This window comes from Acyrthosiphon pisum, chromosome A1, assembly GCF_005508785.2.
Source record: "Acyrthosiphon pisum isolate AL4f chromosome A1, pea_aphid_22Mar2018_4r6ur, whole genome shotgun sequence".
Taxonomy (NCBI): domain Eukaryota; kingdom Metazoa; phylum Arthropoda; class Insecta; order Hemiptera; family Aphididae; genus Acyrthosiphon; species Acyrthosiphon pisum.
Window position 1 is genome coordinate 15,884,556 of NC_042494.1, and position 19,582 is coordinate 15,904,137.

The following is a 19,582-nucleotide window of genomic DNA, read 5'->3' on the forward strand; positions in this document are numbered from 1 at the left end:
TTAAATCCTTGGAGCTAGTTCACTGTTCAGTAGTAACTACCTAGCAAGTAGCAACACAGTCCGATAGTCCCATAGTCAATTTTTAAGGAAAAGAGTAGGTAGGTTCCAAATATATAAAAGTCTTTTGATGATCATTTTAAAATGTTTAGTGTAAAAAACATTTATTAAATACTGAATATTGGTACTATGTAACGGGATACTTATAGTACTTTGATTATTTCACTAATTAAATTTAATCTTACTATCGTTTAACCTTAAAATCAAATAAATTATGCCTACTAAAGTATAATTCTCTGCAGATTCTTAAATATTTTTAGTAGGTAGTTTAATAAATTAATATACATTTTTAAATATTCTATGAATAATATAATATTTCCACAACATAATATGACATGGAATTTTCTTTTGTAAAAATGATATTAATTCATAGTATAGGTACCTTCGTAAACTAAATTTCTTTAATGATAAATATTTGAAAAAAAGAGTAGCTTAAGCAATGTAAATTAATTAACTTTATCCAGTTATATCAGTTGTATATTATTAAAATCTTTGAAAATAAATATACTTTTTCTATTAATGTTAAAATTGCTATAATTTCTTAAAAAATTACTTAATAACCTTTAATAGCAGAATTCTAATAAATTACTTGTTTTTCTTCATCGTAAAATGTACAAGTTCCTCCATGCTGCAGGTTTAAAATAACAAATTTATTATTTTCCACGTGCAAAAAAATGTAAGAACATTTTTGCAGTATATTACACCATAGACGTTGATCAAACTGAATATGACTTGAGACTATAGTAAACAATAATTGTTATTGGAATTATTCCAAGAACCAATAGATAAATTAATCTCAATAGGAGAATATATCAGATTTTAAAGTAAATATCCTAGTTTTTGGATTCTGTATAATTAATGACACAAATGCTAAGTGATTTTAGAATCATTATTTTACTATACATTTCTGATAGTATACATACATTATTATAGTTTTATTCGTACAGAAGATAGATTTATTGCAAGGTTGTATACTAACAAAATTATGATTATAATATATTATGTATAAACTATTTACATACGTATAAAAAACAGAATTTACAATTTTTTTTTTTAACGTCGAAAATTAACGTACACGTGCTACCAATTCGGTATTTCAAATATATATTTATATATATCTATATCTATATAAGTATAGTTAGCATCATAGTTAGAGTCTACATAAAGACTCAACCCCATGATAATGGTAATAATATAACTATGTGACTGTTTGTAGAATCCATGGTACGAATTTGGAAATCCTGGTACACACGCCGGGTAGGTTTGCCTCCGCACATCCAATACCCCAACTTATGATGCCAGCCAAAAAGTAACGCCCGTCTCTGCCCTTGACTTGTAATGGACCACCAGAATCGCCCTTAAAAGGTTAATAAATATCGTTATTTTTAAAACTATCATATTATTTAAAAAAAAATATTTGGATTCTACTCACTTGACAGGAATCACGTCCACCATCGTCGAATCCAGCACACATGAATATGTCTGGTATATATTCATGTCTACCAGCTCTCAAAAACATACTTTTGCACTTGTCATTACTAACAATTGGTACACTCACCTACACAAATAATAACTTTATTTTATAAAATACAATTTTATATTTACCGCCAAGGTTAACCAAAGTAAACATAAGTGCGTGCATCTAACGAGTGTTATAGGAATAAGGAAAACTTCATGTAATTATTCATTACTTAAACAATTTATTGTCAGATAAAAATAATCTTATAAACTAAAATTAAAGTGTACATATTGTTAATAACAGTTAACAAAGTAGCTAACAAACTAGTAAGGTACGAAGGAAATTTCTGTGGAGGAATTTTTGTAACACGCATTACCTTACGCACACCCTTGCACTAGACTTAATCCATGTTTTTATATTATGAAGACAGTAAAATTTTGGTTTTTGAATTTGGCCCAAATAAAGTTTTTTTTTTGTGTCTGAAGACATTTTTTATAATTTTATGAGAAAAGAAGTTTTTTTAATATTTGATTTTTTATATTAATTTAATTTTTTACTCAATGTTTTGAGCAGTAAAAATAAAAAGTAAATATATCGTAGAGTAATCAAAAAATTGTATGATAACGAACAATATAAAAAACACGCATAATTAAATAATGTAAGTATGTAACATTACTACCTCTTGTAACACTGAAGGTAAAGTGCCTCCTTCACTTAGTCGTCCCCATCCAGTTACGGTGGCATTTTCGCCTATAAGAAGGTCGTCCGATCCAGGTAAACATATTGGCACTATGTGAGGTGTATACTTTACAGGCGCTTCTAATCGCACCATTGCCAAATCATACTCGTATGTGAAAAAATTGTACTTTGGGTGCACAATTTTCCGGGCAACTGCACGTTCCACAAACGGATATGGTTCTTGGTCGGATGAAAAGTCATACTCACCGACTCTTATACGAATTTGTGATGTCAGCAAGCTGTGATTATTATATACAGTAATGTATTACTTATATGTTCAAAATTGAATCTAATCGTTTACTCACTCGTCTACGCAATGGCCAGCTGTTGCTATCCAGTTTTCATTTAATAAAGCTCCACCACATCGATGCGTACTAGAAAATCCAAAGAATGACGTCCTTCGCACAGACACCTATATAATTGATAATAATATTTATTTATTAAATACAAGAACAAAAATATTGGTGAAGTATGGTTATTTCAAATATTATGATAAGTATTATGTATAAATAAAACTGTGGACGTTATTGTTTACCTGCCAAGGCCAACTACCAAACGCAGAGTTTCTCCCGCCAACAATGCGGACTTCGTGCCTGGGGTGCAAAGGAGCCAAACCACAAGCTAAGAAATACAAAATCGTATTAATATTTAATTCCGTGCAAAACTATTTATGTTGATAACGTACGCATTGATTTTTGATTGGTCTCAGCCGATACACCCGGCTTGGCGGTATGTTTTTCTGGCTTACCCGAAACGGTGGTGGACATTGCCATTGGACTAGTTGCTGTACTTATAACTAAAGGTTTATCAGTGGTAGTAGTTGTAGTGGTCGGTGGTGGTGGTTCAGGTGCAGGTGTTGTTGTAGTTGTACTCGTTGTCGTAGGAGGAGTTGGGGTGGTAGTTGTCGTGGTAGTGGTAGGATTAGCGGTAGTGGTCGTCAACATCGTCGACGATGGTATCATATATTGTGGTCTGTGTTGAGGAAGTGGCTTTGGCTTGGTGATGAACGAATGATGGTTACCCATATTCGAACTCCAACTAGGTCTAAAAATTTAAAAATTTAATTTTAAGTCACAATAATTTAGTAAGATAAAGTAACAAAATTATTTTTTATTTTAACATGCATATTGTATGGGGATTTCTATTTAAAAATTCTAATAAATATAACATTTGACAGAAACCTAATAGTTTTTCGTAAACCAATTCTACACAATTTTCAAGCACTATACATTCTTAACTAAATTGATAGCACCTTTTGTGTGCGATAAATTAAATGAATAATTTGATATACCTTTACTCAATAATCATAAACAAAACCAACTGTTCCTTAAATGGGAGATTTAATAATAATAATAAATATAATATAATATCTTCGTGTCTGTGGCGTATATAATAACAATTGGCATAATGCCATAACTTGTTGTAGGATTTTTCGTGATTTTCTACAACTTATTTCCATCGAATGCATACCTATAGATACAAATTCGTTTGATTGTATGAAAGTTTCAAACTTCTAATTTTTATTTTGGTTATTTTTTAATTTCTAATTCATTTTTTATATTTTTAGTGTTTTATACTATGCGCGTATCTTGTACCTATGCTTTTAAACTAAATTTTAAGCTTTTTTTCTTTGGTAAAGTCGATGTATCTTGTTGATGCCGTTAGATGATGTCGTTTTTATACAACTAAAACGAAGATTTTATTTTTTTATCTCTTTGCCTAAACTTTTTGATTTTCAGACCGAATTTAAGCATTCGGTGACGTTTTAGTTTCAAACCGTTCTATCCGCGAGTTCTAGCGTATATCAATCATGAAAATATTAATATGACTTAACGAATCGCTCGGTCGGCGAGTGAGCTTATCAATAGGCCTCGTGCGATAAGGAATACAACTTAAATATTATTATTATTATGCACAAACCTATGCGACCAAACCGAGTCCACTTTGTTGTCGTTGTCGTCCACTTCCTGGATGGCCGGCCGACCGGCGGTGGACGTCGGCGGCGGCGTCGGTGTCGTCGTCGTCGTGGTCGTGGTCGTGTACGGCTGGGCCGCGGGCCTGGACAAAAAGTTGGGCCGGCTGTTTGAAATAAAGTTGGTTGACGGTACGCGGTTGACGTGCGCGGACTGCGGCTGCATGTTCGGCGTCTGCTGCGTGGCCGACGCCGGCTGGTAGTGGTACTTCTTGTCCACCGAAGACGTGCCGGCGCCGTCCGCGTCCCCGCCGTTGGGCCGGGTCATCACCTGGGACGGCCGGTGTGGCCTGTGGTGTGGCCGCTGCGGCCGCTGCGACACGCCGTTGCCGCCCGGCTGCGTGAACAGCACCGCTGGCTCCGACGAGTCTGGCAACATGGCCAGCTGCGCCGTGGTCAGGTTGTGCGCACAGCAGCTGCCGAACATGAACGTGTCTACGCACATGCCGATGTGCCGGCCGTCGGTGTTGATGCACTCGTACACAAACATGCACGTCCCCTCCAGGCTGTTCACCGAGCATGGTTTCTTGTTGATCTTGTAATCTGTGCGTGAAACGTTCGTGAATTATCGTTATTGTTATATTATTTGTTGTTATTGTTGTGCCATCGGTGGCGGCGACACGATGGCGGCAGGACGAAGGACTTATTGGATTCGTAAAAGTCGTTGGCGGTGGGTACATGGTAAGGGACGCGACGGACGAACAGGTTTTTCCGAAGAACTGTTGGGCTTAGGTTTGAAGATGCTTTTTTTAATAAATGTTCCTATTTGAATGGAAAAAAAGTATTGACTTTTGATACGAAAATCACTATTTAAAAAATATTTTAGAAAAGGGCTCCATTTCGTTTTGCCGTTTCACCTACTTGCTCATTGAAGGTTTTAAACTCGATCGTGTTATAATCATTCGTACAACACGAAACGTTTAAAGCCGTCAATGAATCGATATAATCGTTTCGACAAATGTAATTTGTTTTGGGTCAAAATTATATAGGTATACGTGTACAATAAACGTTGAAATGTTTAATCATGGTCGAACTAAAACCAATTTGATAATGTATAATTATAGTTCCAATACGGTTGATAGTTATTCAATATTTCAATAATACACGAATTTTGTCACTTTTGTATTAAACTATATTTTATGTAATAAATTATTCTCTTTTCTTCCGAGTAAAATGCAATTAAAAAGTATTGCCAATATAGTATACAAATGATTGATTAAAAATTAATGAAATGCTATTTCGTTTATAGCCATCCCGGTGTTTGGATTTATTGTGTATCGTGATATATTTAAATGCAAATTGTAAACAAGTTCCGGTGTACATTGTTTCTTCTTTTATTGTTTTCTTTGTAATAATTGTAAGGCTCTCTGGTCCAGGTCTTTCACCATTAGAGGAACTACAGCCTAAATAATTTGATAGGGTTACATGAGTAGGTATTATATAATTTATTATTTTAGTTGGTTAAATTCACAACTAGTGAAAAGTTATTTGAATGTAACCGCCATTTCCTATATAATATATTATTATTTATTATTACTATTATCAAAAAAGTTGAAACATAATTTTATTTTTCCTGTTTAACAAAAAAATATCTGAAATGTCTCATGGTGTTTTGTGTTTTTTTAATCTTGTACGATAAGAAATAGCTCATAATTTTGTTTTAGAATTACATTTAGTTTTGTTATTCAAAAGGGAAATTATTACCTACTTACCTACCTAACTACCTTTTGAATACATTTGTATATACATTTCTTGGATATTTAGGTAACGGTAAATTTATTATACTTAGGTATTTTCCGTAGACATTTAAACATTCAATAATACATACATTTGCATAAATAATTAATAATCATCAATACTAATAATTATTTATTAATAGCTTTAAAAAAATGAATCATTCAATTTGAATCAGTATTGATTTTTTATTTAGTTGTTTTATTTGTATGATGTTTTCGTCCAACATTGAATTGTTTAAACATTCTTCAACTACGTTTGAACTTACTGTTAAGCGCTTTGTGATGATCATGGCCTTGAGACGATTCGAATATGGCGGTCAGTAGAGACATGACGATCCATGAGGTCGCTATTCTCATGCTGGCACAGACCTATATAATAATTCAAAATGCATTAGTACATTAAGAAACTTATTACTAAGTAAAGAGGTATATATTACAATAAGACAACTCGCATAGTAATAAAAACTTGGTCGAATGCTTTATACCAAAGATTTGCTATTCATTTTTACTATAATCGATTTATTTATAAGACAATATAAATATATTTATTTTAATATTATTCATCAATAAATAATTATTGGCATTTTTTTTTCATTTTACATGCTGACTCTGTTTCTATTAACACCGAACAAAGTCAATTAACCATTATCATTGTTTGGATTTTTTTTTTTTTTTTAATAATATTCAATTAACCTGTATTATAAGCATGGGCAAGAGAGGTGAGAGAGGTACCTAAATCTAAAATGTTAAAAGTACGCTCGATTAAACAATGGCCGTCAAAATATGTGTGTACATTTTTATCGCGGTCACTCGACGCATTTTCACCTATTAATAGACTCGCTCTAACGCATCATTAACACCAACAGTATTGTAGTAAACGTCGTTTTCGCTTTTTGCAAAGCCAGTAACCGATTAGGTGACTGGAACATACAACGTTTGGTCCTCGCCCCTTTGGCTTCCAATATTATCAATAACAATTACGATCACCACCCTCCAGTACCACAAACCTGTTGTACATTGATCCGTCACAGTCGACTGATAACAGCAGCACTGCAGTATGTCTACAGTAACTGAACAGTAGAACTGTTCTAACTAGACCCATCGCAGACATATTATGATTATAATACTAGCCATGTTATCCAGTATAGGTATACGATTTTCCATAGTATTCAATTACATCACTTTCAACAGTCTATGAAATAGTAAAATACATACAAGCATAATATATTGTCATGTACCCATACAATAGCTATTCGGACAATGACCTCACAAAATTATTTTCAAGATTCAATGCTAAATGTCATAATACTCATATGGTACCTATATAATAATAAAAATAATTTAAAAGACAAATATTCAATTGACAGACTTTATATTTTATAAAAAAAAATTAAAAATAGCTCTTTCAAGTTAGGTATTGAAAATGCATAAAAATATTAAAATGCTTTGTAGCGGAATTCAAAAAAATAAAATATGTTTAATCAGACTCAAAAAAATATATTATAACATAGTATCGTAAGAATAAGATATTATATTACTTAATTATTGATAATTGATGTTTTCAACCAAATTTTAAAACAAAACTATTAATTTGTTAGTAGAAATAATAATCTGAATTAGATGATAATTATATTTAACTCATGTAATCATACATGGATTATTAAAATTAAAAATTTATTTTTCGTTTTTACTAATTTTCCAGATAATAAACTGTAGCTGATACTGTTCAATGTTTCAGTAATATATATGAAACCATTAATTGCATTTTGATTATATATGAATAGGTACATTTTATAGGGACCTCTTGGCTTATTTCGTATTTCTAAATTTGTATAACCATCTGGTATTCGTTAGTTTACCAAAACCAAGACTATAAACTATACCTATTAATTTGACTTTACCTAAATGTTTCACAATTATTATAAGTTAATATATTTTGTTCTAAATAATATATTTTATTTGATTTAAATTTGCGTTCCTATTGCAATTTAATTTTATATAAATATAAATTATTATTATGTTATGCTTTAATATTTTTATTTTTTATTCTTTACCAAGGTTTATTGAATAATATAAGACAAATTACTTTGGATTTTTATTACTGATAGTCACTGCTCATGTAACGGGTAATCTAAGCAAATTGTAAGTACCTATGCCTACGTGGTAATAATAACTAGTTTCGAGCCGTGTCCCCCCGCTGTTGACCAGATGAAATCAGACCTGGTTATACTCTCCCGCTGAATATTCTTCTATGTAAAAAGAAAGCCTCTATGATATTAGAAGAAACAAAATGATTATCCCATATCACATTTTGCGGTTTTGCGTATAACACGCGTGAGTATGTAATATATAGGTACTACTATACATATACCACCGCCTGCATTTCTTTTGATTCTCTTGGTCAAGCTATGTTTAGCTTTTGACCTCCAATTTCATATTTATGTCTTATTCACTGTTATCCATTGTATTTTTACAAGTTGCTCATATAATTTAGATTAAAAATATTATTTAAAATTGTTTATTGGAACTATTTTTAATTATCTTTACTACTTGTAAAAGAAATTAACTAAAATCGAAATTCAGTTCAACAAAATACTGCAATATTTAATATTATAAAAATTGTTAAAATATTACACATCATACTAATTAAATTGTAATACTAAATAAAAATAATTTATCATAAAAATGAATTGGAAAATTGAACTGTCGGTACATAAAAATATTTAATGGTTTTTCGTTTCCTACAATAAAATATGTATATAAAAAAATAAAAAATAAATAAATAACGATAATAATATTCAAAACTATAAACAAAAATTACAGTTAAATTCGGAATTTTATAGATAAAAAAAAATTTCGATCGGTACCTATCTAAAAGTTTGACATAGTTGACGTGGGAATATAATACATTAACGAACAATTGGGAATCCCGTTTCAAACGTTCCGATTAAAAACTACATTTCTTCGTGGCTTTTGTATTTGAAGTTGTTTTAACGACGTAACACTTATCCAAATAAAAATTTTAAACGAATACAATGTAACATTGTCCAATCAGATCTGTATCTCTTATGGAACTACTATATATGCACACGGCAGATTACAATCGTCTCATATACATTAGAAAGCGATGATATTCTGCCGTACGATTTGTCGTCGTAATTACCCTGTAACCAAACACGTGTTTACTTTATGTTCGATAAAAACATAATCTGAACCACATTTTGCTGAGTAGTCAACTGATTGTGTACCAAACATTGAAAAAAATAATATGAATGAATACTATTAGTTTACTTTCAATGTATGATGATTCGACCTGCGACAAGTTCCGATTTTAACAGACGGCAAAAAAAAATTATAGCGTTATTGGACTTTTTTCTGCCGCAACTGACTATTATTAGTGTCCTTTTTTGCACCTTCTATACACCCAATCATATTATTTGAGAACTCGGCCCATTTTGGTAGCAGAAACAACCTATCAATAACGCAGTGATGATGATCGACAGCAATGTGATCTATAAGGTTACAAAGTGAAAGTATAGCATGTACGTGACGGGTCTCTATCGTAGTAATTGTGTATGTACACTGTACATTATAAAGATAATAAAACTGCATGATCATTGGATGCCCCCTTGGACTGTACATTTTGGATGCAAAAACTACCAAGAAAACATGACAGGTCATCTGTGATGAGAATTCCATAGAAATCAATGGATTGGTTATATCAACGGGAGTCTTTATTATTATTATTAAGCTTTCTTCTTTTTCCTTTTACTTTTCTGGTGGATCTATTTTTTCATATACCTATAGAAAACTCACTAAGCTTTAAAAAATAACTGTATTGTCTTGCACCCAGTCACTATACAAATGACGGTTGAAATGCCATTTTTATGAATAACACACTAATTGACTTTTATATTAAAACATGTATACGTCATGCTATGCTAGGTTTGAGCAAATTAAAGTTGCAGTATTAAATTTTTAAGATATATCTTATTTTGTTAAAAAATAATTTTTTAAATATAGAGGAATCCATTTACCACAGCAATGCTGTAACTGCATGCTCGTTCAAATAAAAAGTTTTAATCCTACAATAAATTTCAACGATTAAATCGGTAAGAATGTTACTAAAAAGTAAATACTGTATATTACACAATATAACATTTATTATAAATACTGTAAACAAAAAAAAATTGCAACGTCTGCTTTAGGGAAAATAAAATGATATCTGTTTTGATAGTAGAGGGATGGTAAGGCAGTAAGGTAAAGTTAGCGTTTCTTCTACCCCAAACTTATGGGCACGCTGTAGGAAGGATTGATTTTTTTTGTATAGATAAGAAGCTTAATGTATAGTTAATGTTTTGGTGAGAAAAAAGACAGGTAAGGAAAATACGACTGATCACAACATTTTAAGACGTATCAACAAAAAACAAAGTTTAATGTAAAATTAGGGGAATACTGAATAGTAAAGACCTTATTTATATGCATGCACGTGCTAAATATATTAATTATTTCAAAATTCTATGTTTTTAGCTTCCTATTCATACTGTTTAAGAATCAGATGGTTTAAATGTATAATTAACTATATAATAAATGTTATAGTAATCAGTAGAGCTACCTACTTATAATTTTAAAAGTTTAAAATAATAACTTAATTATTAAAAAAAATCGTACAGTGTATAACTGTAAATCAAATTAAAATAAATAAAATAATTTCAACAAGTTAATTTTAAACTTTAAGTAATCAGATTAAAGTATTTCTTAAGACTACTGAAGGAACATAGTAAATAAAATAAATGTTTTTTGTAAAACTGCTTTTATTTTTATTTTACACTCGTGCAGCTACATTTGTTCAAATTCAATTCTTTATAACTATTATTCAGTATATATTGTATAGGAAAACTATAAAGGTAATTTTTTTTTGCTCTTTCATGTATTATATTACTTGAGTACCTATTTCGATTAAAAATGATTAGAATGGTTTTAAGGGGTATAAGTAGCATTTGTACCACAAGATATCCTCGTTGTAAGCACCTGCTACACACTGTTTAAAACTATAGAAGTTGTAGGCGGTAGCCTATTAAACAAACGTGGTAAAGAGAGGTTATCGTTAGTGACTGTTGTCTTAAAATCATGTTCAAGATTTACATGACGTGCATTCAATCGGATTAATAAATACATTTACTACTCAATATACAATTTATAGAATAAACATATATGCACCTAATTATTAACTAATATAAACGTATGTATTAGTTATTTTATAAGACACTTTAAAATTGAAAACTTAAAAGGTTTTTAATAAAAAGAAGTTAAGTAAATATTTATGAAATTTAGCTTTTTAATAAAAATCGGAACTTTTGAATACTTTTGTTTTATTCATCTACCATTATAATCTGTTTTTTTATAATATTATTCATACCTGTTAGACATATTGTTGGAAATCTAAATATTTGAATAATTAAAAATTAAAAATTAAAAAACTGAAGTCATTGTTTTATAAAGCTCGATATTTGTTTTAATACTTAGAATAGTGTTTAATTCTCATTATTTCTCATAAATAATGAATGTGTTTATTTCATTATTACTATGATTTTAGAATGTAAAAAGTCCGATAAGGTATAAAATGTGTTTGATGAATATTTTAATAGCCTGAAAAAGATATTGAAGATTTGTTAATTTTACAAAGTAATGATTGTGAAACATTATTTTTTAAAATAAAACCAAGCAAAAAGTATAAAATGCACAGTTAAAAAAATGACTGTAAAATGTAACTATTCAGAAAATTCTATACACTTCTTAATTAATTATGTCAGCCGAATGTATTAATAATTTACAATAATAATTATATTAATAAATGATGAACAAAAACTCCGTTTCACCTGAGTTTTCACCAGTAGGTACTGAGTTTATATTTTGTACTGTTTCTCGAATAATAATAAATAGTAATCGGTATATAGTAGTACAAATATTTGCAGGTTACCAAGGTATCACTTTTCAATCGAGGTAAAACAGTATAATATATCCAAGTCAAATTATTTGTAGTTGTCCACTAGTCGCTGAACTAGAACTTCCTATTTCTATACTTATATATTGTTCTATCATATTCGTTTTCGTGCAAATTATCGGCTTATACCACCGTTTTTCTTATACCTAAAAAATTAAATGTTTGATACATGCACGCTGTATAATGAATTGGATACTTCGTGTAATGTGTCCAGACTTCTGAACAGAGAGCTGGGGTTGAGAAGTAATAACCCAATAAGAATTAGGTCCATTGTATGTACAATATTCATGTCGACCACACAAGCCATGGCCTCCCACGTATAATAATTATGACTTATGCGTATCTTGAATTTCACACGGACCCCTGATATTATCTTCTTAAGCCCGGAACATCTAGAGTTGCAAATGTGCGGAAAATCGTAAACCGACACCTAGAGTAAAATCTTCTTTGATTTCACATACTGCCTAATACTATAGTACCTTGTCACAGTATAAGGTGACGATAGTAGATGGGTCATAAATCAATTTACCGATTCTTACACTCATAAATCGTTACAACGTTAATACGTATTTTAACCAATCAGGCACACTTGAAATAGTTATTTATCTCTAGAATAATATATTATAATATATATTTCGTATGGCATATATAACGTATATATACCTATATTTCATGAACTTCTTTTAGAATACGATTTAAATTTAAATTTCGAGTGAAACGTGTATTGGTACAATATATGGTATGGAATCAAAAAAAAAATATTTTAACTTATGGCTTTTATAATATGCAATTAATTTCTTAATTTAGAACGATAGGTACAAGTATATATAAGTGTTTATGTTTACGTTATTTTAAGATTTCTTTTAAAGTTTTAATCAATATTCTCACATAATATTCATTAATCATTCTTGTTTAAACTATATTTAATACTTTTTGAAAATGTTTATCCATAAATAACTGTTATGAGCGAATTTAACATTTTTTAAATGTCAATTTTAATCAATATGTTATGTAATGAACCGAACTTAACTCAGAATAGATTTACGAATACGATGATTTATGATTGCATTCAAATGTATAGTAACATGCAACAACTAAACAATTCTACACTAGCTTCTCTTTAAGTGAGTTATAAGTGAAACAAGTGCTTAATCATCAGTCTCTTTAATCTTTTCGTTAATTTTTATAGTATCGAACTTCATATTATTATTTACCGATTCAGAGAAGAAACTTTTTTTTAAACAAATTCATTTTGTTGCATCTTTTACGTACTATTTGTAATATTGCTTTATCTATTTTTAATCAGCACTAATATCCATTATTTATAAGTATTACTATTTTTTTCAAATTATAGTATTGTTAAATCCTTTTTTAAAACAAAATCAATGTAATATGTAATATTTTTGATTATATTTGTATTCAAAACTACACACTGATGTTTATAAGGGAATATATAGGAGTTGACTTTTTAGAAAATGAAGCAATACTCTGACACAGGTGTTCTATTTTAGTTAACGTTTCGGTCTGACAGGTTTTTTTATTGCATTTTGCTGCAGATTAAACTTTCGTATTTTTCAAAATGTCACATCCTTTGATCACATCCAAAAATATATATACACATTCATATGATACATTTTAAAATGAAAACTACAAAAACATTTTGTTAAGTTTTGTGTTTAATAATATTATTACAAGTGTTTCTTGGTGAGACTCATTTGTTTCTTTATATTAGGAAGGTCAATTTATGGCCTTTGACATATTATATTGTGGCGATATTGTAAAAAGTTAATTTAAAACCAAATTATAAATTAGTTATAAGCTTATACTTTCATAGTTTTATAGTTTAAGTATAAGCTATTAAACTCGGATATTAGAGAATAAAATTATACAAAATAGTACATGCCAACTATAAATGTATATCTATGAAATAGTATATTTTTTTTATAGTGTGCTCTGCATAAATAAAAATAGTGTAGTTTTCTCTCTATCTTGAAGTGAAATCGGTATGGGGAACTGTTTATATTTATGGCCGTCTCAGAACAACAGATATGTGTGGATGAAAAGAAAATAGTAAAGGAAGATACGAAGGGCGGGGAAAAAGAACGAGACAGAAAACGGGCAAATAGTACCCCGATGTAGAAGCTCCTATATTTACATGCATTGTATGTAAATTATCGATCAATGTCAAAGCGTTACGCGGCTTTCACAATCACAGCCAATATATACCCAATGGCGACCTGGAAAGGTAGGTACCCAAATACCAAACATGTCCAAGACGGAAAGACTGAAAGACGAAAAAGAAGAAAGGGAAAACCATTTTTTTTCCATTCCTAAACAATATTCCAACTTTCAATCAGACGACTACAACTTACAAGACACTGCAGGTGTCACCGAGGGGAAAAAACCGCGAAAATCGTGACCCTCGTCTGTTCATGCTGATATAACGTGACGTTTTATGCTAGATAAACACGTCAGAAAAGCGCTTAATATTATTATAATATCCTACCTGAATAGTTTTTTTTTTTGTTTATACGCGGTCATTTGTCAGTTTTATGCAAAATAAAGTTTGTGTTTTGACCCAAAATTGTATATAAAATGCTTCAGAACTTCAGAAAAACAAATATATAGTGAATGAAAGCCATGCATGCATTCATATATTATACAAAAAACAATTTCAACTTATCCTGCCATGATTCGTAACTGCATTAATGATGAATTATATTTTATTTATTGACGATAAAGTTATGTCCTTCCAAAATTCTAATAACTAATACGAAATTCTATTGTGATATACTTAGTGGTCAAAATTCTTAATTGAAATAGTATGATATAACCATACAACATTTTTTTTTTAAACAAAATTAACAATTCAATTGTTTTTTTAGTATAATATTAATAATTTAGAGTCGAATGTATTACTCTATCTTCAAAAAATTTCATTTTTGAATTATTATTCCTATACATAATTTAAAAAAATATAATGTATCGTATTACAAATATAACATTCATATTTAACTATTATATGTGTCGTGTGTGATAACAAAAAATTATAATATAATAAATAATAATACATATTTTAATAGTTACAATACTATGTTGAGAAACACACGACGTCCGGAAAAAAAATGACATACCGGAACATGGAGATCTCCCAATTTTTAGGAACTATTAAGAAAGTGAGATTATTCTTCAATCATTTATTGACTTGTACAAATTAGCTTAAGTTTAATTTAAGTATAAAATTTAAAAAAATAATAAACCACAAATCAATGTTCAATAGTCTAACTACCACTTCCTTAATATTAATAATAATAAAATAATAAAAATATAACAATTATAATTTTTTTTATACCTACATTATTATACATTATACATTATGTTATAGATTCTTACAAGAATAATATGATAGCAATACTATTTGAAATTTCCATATTTTTAAATAAAATCAATAAAACGAAAAGTGCTTTATAATGGTTATTTAAATTTGACAAACTATATGCATGGCTCCTATTGGATTTTTTCTCGACGACCATTATGGACAAAGTAATAAAAAATAATCCCTAAAAACATGCTCGTATGTTACAAATGGTCTTGTTTGTAACTGTGTCAATATTCTTTTCAAAAAAATCGCTGACAGTGTTATATTTCTGAACACAATTGTAAAGGCAAGTACTAGTCGTACTGTATATATAATTTGATGGCCTTATTGATTTAAAACAGAAAGAAATCTATACTCTTCAAGTGCCTACACAGTTTATATATTGAACTTCTTGCGATTAATAAATTACGTTTTTTTTTTATCGATGCCCATCGTCCGGTCAGTACATCACAAATGAAATAACTTAAGAAACGTATAAATAATACAATAATATAATAATAATAGCAGGTTTGGTATTGTGTTCCTGAACAAATGTACGTATAGGTACACGAAAAAATTGTACCAATGTAGGCCTCGGGACGACAACAACAATAATAATATTAGAAACCACAATCTGGTGTCGTCCGAGTTTGTGTATAAAACAAACCGTGAATAATGACCTAATTTAAACAAATCAGCGTGATATTCAATAATAACAATATAATAACCACAATATGATGTGATTTTCGTACATCTCTATGGAAGCGTCGTGTAGAGGAAATAATATTATGAAAAAAACACACGTAATAAAATGCATGTACACTCGATGTAAAAATATAACATATTATGAACTACGAAAGTACGAAATATTATAATATGGAACGTAATTAATTTATTCCTGAGAACGCAGTGTAATATCTTAACAAATGATAGGAAACAAGATAACCCTAGTAATATCCTGTCACAACAGTCAACTGCCGCAAAGGTATAGCATAAATAAGTAAATAACACGTTTTATTATTTTTTTAAAAGCATAAGTTCATAAATAAATATTGTTTATTAATTGATATTTAATCATAACATTATCCAGAATTTAAAATTTAAAACTTAAAACTTAAAATTTTAAAACTATAATATTACGCATTCGTTATTTACTTAAACTCGATACAGGTACAAAAAATGATTAAATAATTATTTTATTGGTTCAGATCATAAAAATAATGCTTATGACATAAGCTACTTTATGTTTCTTATCTTCTGTTTTACTTGTGAAGTATAGGTGTTATATTAAACGTACGTAAAGAAAAGTCAAAATAATATTATTTTTTAAAAAAAAAACGGTCCATTTTAATTATATCTTAAAAAAATGTCTGGTTGAAACGTCATTCATGGTTATTTGCAGCACGACTTTATTGATGGGATTATCTTCACATATTATAAATCGTACTGACAAATTATCTAACTCTTTGCAACTACCTTGATAAGTTGCAATGACTACAAAATAAAACTGACAGTGACTATTCTAGTAGAACACCATAAATCATTGTGTATCAGCTTTTAAGATCAATTTGTAATTTTTTTTATGAAATAAATCACGTTGTGATACGAGTAAAAACCTTTTTTTATAAAAATAAAAAGACGTATTTTTATTTCCTGAAAGTATTATTACGTCTGTTCTATCTTACAATTGAATAATCATAATATAGTTTATAATATGATTACTTGAAAGACATATTTTTTCCTTTAAAACATTTAGTGATAAAATCTGTTCATATTGCATTATTATATTGAACTGGTTTTGAATATAATATATTATATTATAAATTATTAAAAATATTCAATTTAAAATTTTTTTTTTAAATTATGTACCAAATTATTTTTACTTTTAACATGAAATGTCATACACTTTTCTTCTTAAAACATTTTATCGGTTCTCACCTCAGAGTGTAAGCAATATGCACACGCCACTTATGTATATAATACAATATTATAAGTACAGACTAGGTACGTTATTTTATATAATTATAGTAGAGGTACCCGTGTCGACAGTAGCTGCTTGTGCAGGATTCGAAAATAAACATAATAATATTATTCATTGTCATTATAACCGATAAAGATAATAATAATAATAATAATATATAGGTACGGTACCTATTACGAAACGAATACGACGTCTTGACCTACTACACTGCGGTAGGTACCTATATATATATATAGGTACCCTCGATGACGTGTCATCCGCGTTATTGTGTTATGAGTTATGAGACTTACGACAATATGACGGGTCTATTCTGGTGTTGCACAATTTTGTCGCCTCCGAGCTTACGTCATGCGAGAGGAAAGTTTTTCTCGTTTTTATTTTCTTAACATAATTATCGTCGTTATTATTATTATTTTCGGAAGGCCGTCCACGCGACACGCTGTGCTTATATCACGTATCATGTGTGTGTGTGTGTGTGTGTGTGTGTGTGTGTGTGGGTTATGGACGTAACCGAATTTGTGTGCGTGCGTGCGTGAGTGGCACAGTACAAGGCACAATGAACTTTCCATGACAATAGCCGTTTATTGTGTATAATAGCGTACAAAGACGTCTCCTGCAACGTCGTAGTCGTCTTAGTCGTTTCAATGACGCGTTTGCCTCTTCCGCGCTCGTATATTATATTGTTATCTATGGACACGTCGATTCACTTTCTTTTTCGTAGTTTTTTACCGAAAAAAAAATAATATCATATCATTACAATAATAATAATTGACTGGTCGTTACGTCCTAAGCGGCGACCGGTGATAATGGCCCTAACAATAATAATTATCCGCGCGCGGTAGCACGTGTTTGATGTGCAGGCACCTATACATATATATATACATGTTACACATATATATATATATAATATGTATTATATTATTTAGATAAATATCTATATAGTGGCTGCACGGAGAAAACGCGTCCGGTATAATATGTTTCTAATCGGCTCCTGACACCACTACCGCGGTAGAATGTCATCACACGCAGTATAATAATATTATTATGTTGCCCGCGAGTACGTAGAATTAATAGGGATTTTGCCGTCGACCTGTTTAGGAACTGATTTTAATTTTTTTTCTTCGTTTTTATTTTTATTCTCATGGTAAGTATAATACGTAAAAAAAAAAACAAAATTGTCACAGTACCCACTACAGCTGTGATTATTGGGAGGAAATGTTCCTACATACATATTATTATTATAAAATCATAATCTATTTAGGTACTTAAAAAAATATTATTTTACGATAATAATAAATTGTATGACGTGTCGAAAACGTAGATTTTTCAATATTTTTTTTTTTCAAATATTTCATGAAAAGCACATAGGTACCTGAAAACATAACGATCGGATTGTCAAACATCGCTGCGTGTAAACATTCCTCTCTCTTTTTTTTTTAATCTTCGTTTATGGTAAATAAATATTATTATTATAATTTTATTTTTTTATTAAACATTTCAATGACGTCCATTAGCATACGTAAAAGCATAATATTTGAATAACATTTACGGTATAAAGAACGATATAGTATAATAGTACGCACTTTCGAGTTTGTGGCGTTTAACGATATCGTCTTTAATTCGTACTTTTAAAAAATGCATTGCGATTATAGCGAAATGTTGAAATCAATTTATTATAACCTTAAAAGTATCTCTATAGTAAAATTTTCAAAAATAATGATAACGCATTATAAAAACATAATTCTTAAGTTCTTAAATTATACACTCGAACGATACGGTAGAATTAATATGGTATGATGGTATAAACATATTTTAATGGTATTATTCATACATGGGTGTAACACGTTTTTATTTCTAAAGAACTTTTATAGTGTAAATCATGTAGATAATATGTTAAATACCTAATATTTAATAATAATGAATAAAAATAAATATTCATTATTTTCTCAGACAAATCTATCGAGAAAGAGGAACCACTTAAGATATAACTATATATACTATAGTTTAGGATAGGTACCACTTGTATCATATTATATATTAAAATTGTTTTTAATATTTTATGAAAATATAAGTTAATTAGTGCTCTTTTAAAGCCTTATACAAATTTAAGCGATAAAAAAAAAATATATAGTTTAATAATCATCAAATATCATAGTTATGTACAACGTAGTATAGGTTGAGTGTATTAAATTCCCAAGTTTGATAAGCTTTATTTTTTAACTGGCATCCTAATTTGTTTTCTAAGTAATTAAACGAGTAGGTTAATCTAATCTCCCA

The 19,582-nt window shown here is 29.5% G+C and overlaps 1 protein-coding gene across 1 annotated transcript in view; it reads right to left on the bottom strand.

Moving 5' to 3' along the window:
- Positions 1-1,039: 1,039 nt before the first annotated feature.
- Positions 1,040-19,582, bottom strand: part of LOC100163456 (serine proteinase stubble) — a 33,169-nt gene continuing 14,626 nt past the window's right edge. Inside the window, exons 2-9 of the mRNA XM_008188404.3 lie at positions 6,229-6,331; positions 4,175-4,769; positions 2,940-3,298; positions 2,790-2,875; positions 2,560-2,666; positions 2,196-2,493; positions 1,490-1,615; positions 1,040-1,414 (exon numbers count right to left, since the gene is read on the bottom strand). Of these exons, the coding sequence (XP_008186626.1) occupies positions 1,256-1,414; positions 1,490-1,615; positions 2,196-2,493; positions 2,560-2,666; positions 2,790-2,875; positions 2,940-3,298; positions 4,175-4,769; positions 6,229-6,319 (1,821 nt within the window). The 5' untranslated portion in view covers positions 6,320-6,331 and the 3' untranslated portion in view covers positions 1,040-1,255. The remainder of the gene's footprint in view (positions 1,415-1,489; positions 1,616-2,195; positions 2,494-2,559; positions 2,667-2,789; positions 2,876-2,939; positions 3,299-4,174; positions 4,770-6,228; positions 6,332-19,582) is intronic.